The sequence below is a fragment of the Aplidium turbinatum genome, chromosome 2, assembly GCF_918807975.1.
Source record: "Aplidium turbinatum chromosome 2, kaAplTurb1.1, whole genome shotgun sequence".
NCBI lineage: Eukaryota > Metazoa > Chordata > Ascidiacea > Aplousobranchia > Polyclinidae > Aplidium > Aplidium turbinatum.
The window spans coordinates 13,776,372-13,782,815 of record NC_137473.1 but is presented as its reverse complement, the minus strand read 5'-3'; the positions used below and the strand labels follow the sequence as shown (position 1 = coordinate 13,782,815).

Genomic DNA, 6,444 nt, shown 5'->3' with positions numbered 1-6,444 from the left:
ATTGGTTTCAGGAGTGTCATTACACATGGCGATATTTCGGTCGATTACTTGTGTGTACTCAGTTGAGGTTATACTAGACCTTTTATTTGTTATGTAAATATGCCTCCAATGTATCTGGTACTTTCTACGTTGCAAGATTAACAAGTGGATTTATTGCGTCATGACATCATATCTAGTGAATTTAAAGCATTATCTAGTTGCTGAAAATGTATATTAGTTTTAAAAACTAACTGATTGTTGAAATGACTTTGTCAAGTTTTTTAGATCACGTCTGTTGTTTGTTACTTTGACAATGCTTGCTTATTTGCATAAGCGAATAACTTTATTAAGCTTTGAATACTTCCATAGTGCGCAATGTTGCAGACAAGGAAATGCAAAACGGTTGAAAAAATAATTTGGCCTGGCACCAATTTTGGGCCCATAGGTAATTATGACCAATTTTTAGACCTTTTTTCGGTACCAATGAAATTCTCTGCCTCCAAATCAAGACATTTCTAAGAAAAATACATCCTAACAATATTTAAGAATAAGCGATGGCTTCTTTAAGTTTCCCGCCCTCTTGGAAACTTTCCGGGCTTATAAAATTAGCCCGGACCTGGTCCAAAAATACTTTCCTGGACCCACCTTGTCAACGATACTGAGCAATTGCAAAAGAAAATTGAAACTTGTGGATGAATAAATTGTACAAAATATATGTAGCTTTTTCTCTCCTACTTTAGATCTGTTTTGCTATAGGGTAATTTTCGCTTAATTTTTAAGTTTAAAAGGTTTCGCTGTTTTTGCTATTATTATTTCTTACAAAATCTGCCGTAAGGCATCGAAACAATACTTCATATTTCCACGACCCTTTCATCAAAAAATACATCAAACTAAAAGCAAATAATTTAAAATCTGCAAGACCTGTAACATGACAAAATCTTTAAAAAAATTACAGATACTTTTCCTTCAAAAGTGTGGCAGCTGGAATAGCTTTTCCATGACTTCACAAGGGCCAGAATGTTGATATAAGTTTTGCATACGCTTTTGTTGGTTTGAATAAGTGTTTGCTTTGTTGTCAATGCTATTATTACATTTTCTCTTTCATTTGAAATGCTTTAGTAATCGCCAGTAGCCTTACAAGGTGACTTTGGCAAAATACAAGGTTCCGTAACGAAACATTTTTAGCTCAGTTCTGTATCAGAAACCGAATGCCGAGTGGAAAAATCAACAAAAAAATGACTTTTACGATGCAGCGTATTTGCGGCTTTTGTACTAGTCTAGCTTTTGGCTTCATCAAATCAACGTAAATGTCTAAACATTTTTACTGTGTCAATTGATGCTTCTACGTTTATGCAAGAGCGAATTCCAGAAATTATTTTTATCTCGCTAGCGAGCAAACGAGCAAACTTGTTCTGTCGTGGCTAAGGGACAGGAACCGGAGGGGAATTCCCTTACTCATTGACGTTCGTCGCTCGTTCATTGGCTGTTCTCTTTTTGTTGCAAGGTTCCGCTCCAGTGTGAGTTCACATGGAAAAATAATAAAATTCCAAAGATGCGGATTTGAATCTCTATCCGTAGCTTCAAATATAAAAGACGAAGACAGTTCGATGGAAGTCATACACCAATCGTATGTGGCAAGGAAACAAGTCACAAAAGTTTATAAACGAAACATTTTACGAATGCAACTTTACTACTTCTGCACGAAAAGACGAACGCTGCAAGACTTCTACAACACAAAAAGAAATAAGCAAAATGAATATGAAAGTAGGTATTCAAATTTTAAATATCATTTTTAATACAATTCTTTCCGTCATTTATTTTAAATCAGATTTATTTTCTTAAAAAATATTTTTCCTTTGCTTTTTTTTTGTCGTATCCAGGCTTACACCCGGTGGGTGAAGATTTAGATTAAGTGAACAAGGAGGCAAGGAAGCCAATCTTCGTATCCACCTTCAAGCATGCCTTTAAGTGTCCTGCCAATTTTCTTTGCTATTGAGCTGCTACAATTGAAAAAAATCTATTACCTCTATTACAATAAACAAGAAGATGAATACTTACATTGTTATGACGTGCCTCAGAATAAACAAACTCTTTTTCATTTTCAGGTTATTTGCTGCGTTGTTTTGATTGTGGCTTTGAGCGCAAACTGTGAAGGCGCACGGAAAGGAAATGCAAAAAAAGCACAAAGAAAATGGTTCAGACAAGCCACAAAGCAAATGACCTCTTCTGACCTCAGGTGAATATTAACTGTTCTGTTTTCAATACTGTTATTGTTCATGCTTTCTTTGAAAATTTCGTAAAAAGTTCAAGTTTTTTCAATCTCTGTGCGTTGAAATTACTTACAAAACCACTTCAACAAAGGAAAACAATTCACAAGTAACATCTTTGATAGATTGAGTTTTCATGCCTGCCGGAAACTTAGCTCACAAAACAGATATTGGCTTTACAACATAAACAAGGGCTTTAAATTTACTTATATCAATATTGTTTCCAAGTTGTTTATTTACGGTTTATACAATGAAATAGTAACTATAGTATGAATAAATAATTTGCACTTTATAACTTGTCAAAAACAAAGTGTTTAGCAACGAATTAACTATAACCACAGTTTTTATGTTATTTTATATTATTTTGCTGTTTGCAGATTTTTGAAACAACACCGTTGCAAAGTGGAAATCCCTTTGCCTGAACATCGACATGATGCCGGAGTAGCGAGATGGACAGACATTTATTTCAAATGTCGCAATCTTCAACAAAACAAAATCCCGGCAGTTTTGTGCGACAAGAACTGTGTTGATCCAGTTAACTGTAAAAGACTGAAACATTTGAAAGCAAAGCCAATTCTCAGAGGAGAAAAACATGAGGATAGAAAGAAGACATTTACAACTGTGAACATACCAATTGCTTGCACATGTGTATCAAAAAGGAAAAACACGAAGAAATGTAGAAGCAACACTATCAAGCCAAATAACTGACGTGATTTGCAAAGCACAAAGAAACAATGGAGACGGTACTGAAAGAATACTGTGAAAAAAATGGTACTATGTTAAATCAAAATACAAAACGGTACTACAAACTCTTGACGAAGAATATTTCTACCAATGTTACTGTGCTACACCAAGTGTTAAAGTCACGATTGAAACCATGAGGATCTTTGAACTCTGACTGGACTAGAGCACAAATCTTCAAAACACAAATCTTCAGCAAGTGTTCGTGCTATTTATTATTTTTCGCACAAATAAATTATTTATTTATTATTTATACACGTGGTTGGTTATGAACACGCTCCGAGAGCGAGAATATGAGGATGGAGTTAATTATCAGCTTCTTTTGAAAAATTATCTCAAAAGAAGAAAACGTAATACGCTTTGGCGTTTAAAACTGCTGCATTGTTGTTGTGGTTTTTATTAAAAATGTCTAGCTGTAACTACCTCAATGCTTCAAAGGAAAATTATTCTTTGCAAAAAAAAACTTGCTCTACTGTAGACTTAAAATTAGACGTGTGTCATTAGTAAATGACGTAAATACATGACAACGGCAGAGAAAACATAAATAGTTGTAAAAAAATGCGGTCCTTGTCAGTGGTAAACATAAAACTATAGCCCATTGTTTACTTGCGACAGTTAAATGGTCTTGCAAACTTTTGAGTCTCGGTAACCGATAAAATGTCACCCTTTGAAATTCAATCGATTCATGTTTCTTTTGCAAGGTGTTATGCAAAAACTATCTAAAAATTGATTGACACAATTGCTCTATCTGACGTCACATATAAGTTGTTGATGAAGATAACACCTTCCTCGATTTTATAACAATTTAATATTAAACTCTTTGCATAAGAAAAATAATGCTTAAACCTAAACTTCGTTACTTCAGGGTTACCACGCACGTCCTTTTCTTTATTGAGGACATACCAAGCTTTTTAATGAAACTTATTTTGTCCTCCAAAACTAGGAACGTATGTCTCCAATATCTTCCTTTTTGCATTTTATACAATTAATGTAAAATACACTCTTTAGTTTTACGCAGCTTAAACAAATAAGCTATACAGTATCTTTATCACTTTTAAAAGTAAAACCGTAGAACCTGTTGACAACAGTTAGAAAGAGTTAAAAAACTTATCACATACTTGTAGTTTTATTCTTTCATTAATTGTCTGCTGCAGATTACGTCGTCCACATTATACCTGTATGTGCAGCTGAAATTTACCATACTTTTAACCTGTAGGCCTCAATTTTGTAATCACATTTCACCTCATACTGGACATAATGCTGCTTGAAACTTCTTTGTTAAACATCGTCTAAAAGATTTTAACACTTGAATTTATTCAATGTGTAAATGCAACTATTACAGAAATTATACTTTTGCGAAGCTCACAATTGACACAAACAGTCGAAAATTTGTCACTTAAAAATCGAGGAATTTGGGTACTTTTTTTGACTGACTTTGCAGCCCTGAGTTTTAAGAGGTTCGTGAAAATCCAATGGAAATTTTATAAAAACAAGTTTTATAGGCCTAATTTCAAATATGGAATTATTGTGTTTTTAAAGCATTAAAAATAAGGAAGCCAACCATAAGGCGATTTGGTACTAAGACAATTTCTCGAAAAGACGATCTACCAAATAGTCACAAGCAATCACTAAGAAAAATGAATTCTTTTTATCTAGAGTCTGTTAAACCTATAATTTATTATATTTGGCTATCACTCACAACACAACAGCATTTCAAGTAAAAAATTTAATGTGAAGCAAGTAAAAGTTTACTTTGAAGCAATCCAAGATGACTCTCTATAGTATAGCCTACTCTCATTTCACCGCGCTGAGGAAATCATAAGATCGAAACATTGGCCATTGTACGCAATTAACAATGTCTTTTTTGACCATTTCATGGGACTAATTGAAAAGTCATGTAATTTTCACTTTAGGTGGGGCTACCTGTACTTACGAGGTTATTGCTTAGGCCTATATCTTTTTATTTACTTGTTTTATTATCAATTTTATTTGAGATTTTTTCAGTTTACAAGATAAGATAGAAAAAAAAGAGTTAAATCAATGGTTCTTCAATGGAAGATACTTGATTTTCCAAGGAAAAAAGTATTTCGGAAGAAATCTGTTCAAGAGAGGACTTGTGTAAGTAAAAAAGATAAAAAATATAGTTTTTTTTATTTTTTTATTCAAGAAATAAAGAGCTGCACAAAGAAGTTGGTTCTGATGTGTATGCATGCAATACAAGCTACTTTTATTGAAATGACTAACTTAATAATAAAGTTGTTTTATTTTTCATAATAGACCAGGGAATCTTAACCAGGGGTGCACGCACCACTAAGGGGTGCGAGACCTATGCCTAAGCCCTAGGTGGTGCGGGGATGCTGAATTATCAATGTTTGTTATAATATGACATAAGAAGCAAAGTTGTTTTACCAGGTTTCAACAAAAATTTCGAACTGTAGGCGACTATTACTTTTCAGCCAATCCTAGGAGGGGGTGCGAAAACTGGTTGGTAATTTCAAGATGGTGCCGACAAGGCAAAAGGTTAAGAACCACTGTAATAGGCTATGCTTTAAACAATAACCTGTCAGAGACCTAAAAAAGCTGAAACATTGTATTGTAGGTAGTAGCATTGTAGCCTAACTACTTTGGAATGAGTCTAAATTAAATTTGATGCAATTTGTCATAACTACGTTTTAAATGATTTTTTTTGTGACAAGTTTTAATTTTTTTTTTAAAGAAATGAAAAATTCTTTGAAATGCCACAAGTTTTTGAAACAGAGAGTGGAAAATCTGAAATTAAAATTAGGTTTACAATGCTTTGACGCCGCAAAGTTTCTAACCAATGTTCCCTTATCCACATCAACGACAAATGTAGTCTATTCAACGGTGGGAAAACTGCGGCTCGCGAGCCGCATGCGGCTCTTCAACATATTTTTGTGGCTCTTGTATTGAATCGTAAGTCTTCTTCAATTGCCTTGCCTGAACCAGGCATCGACGGCCTCAGATGAATAATTAGACCAAATGTTCCTATTATATGTTGCATGGATAATTGTTTCTGTTTTGTCGTTAAATTGTTCCAGATGTGTTTGTCTTTGTCTGTCAGGTGCCCGCTTTCCAAAAATTTTACCAGTTAAAGAGAGATGCTCCAGTTTTTGCTTTCCTATTACATGGCCGAGAAATTTATATTGTCTGGTTTTCACACTTTTTAACAGAGTTCTGGTTTGGTTCACTTGGTGTACAATTTCTTTATTTGTTTTCTTTGCCAGCCATGAAATGCGTTGCATTCTACGGAAGCACCACATTTCAAAAGCATTAATCTTTTCTGCCATTTTTGTTGAAATATTCCAGGTTTCAGAGTTGTAATGAAAAACAGGATAAATATTGCGTTTTAAAACTCTAGATCTTGTTTTGAAAGAGATATTTTTATTGCAAAGAATTGGTTTCATTTGTTGAAAGCTTGCTTTTGCTTGGGCTGTTC

The 6,444-nt window shown here is 33.9% G+C and overlaps 1 protein-coding gene across 1 annotated transcript; it reads left to right on the top strand.

The window, feature by feature from the left end:
• The first annotated feature begins 1,624 nt into the window (after nt 1-1,624).
• Nucleotides 1,625-2,954, top strand: LOC145788345 (uncharacterized). Its single transcript, XM_082600122.1, has 3 exons — nt 1,625-1,743; nt 2,085-2,215; nt 2,624-2,954. Exons 1-3 carry the CDS (start codon nt 1,732-1,734, stop codon nt 2,952-2,954), a joined length of 474 nt encoding a protein of 157 aa, XP_082456248.1. The 5' UTR covers nt 1,625-1,731.
• Nucleotides 2,955-6,444: the final 3,490 nt, after the last annotated feature.

Coding starts and splice junctions, on each gene's coding strand:
- LOC145788345 (XM_082600122.1), top strand. Junction 2,216..2,623: donor ATGACCTCTTCTGACCTCAG/GTGAATATTAAC, acceptor TGCTGTTTGCAG/ATTTTTGAAACAACACCGTT.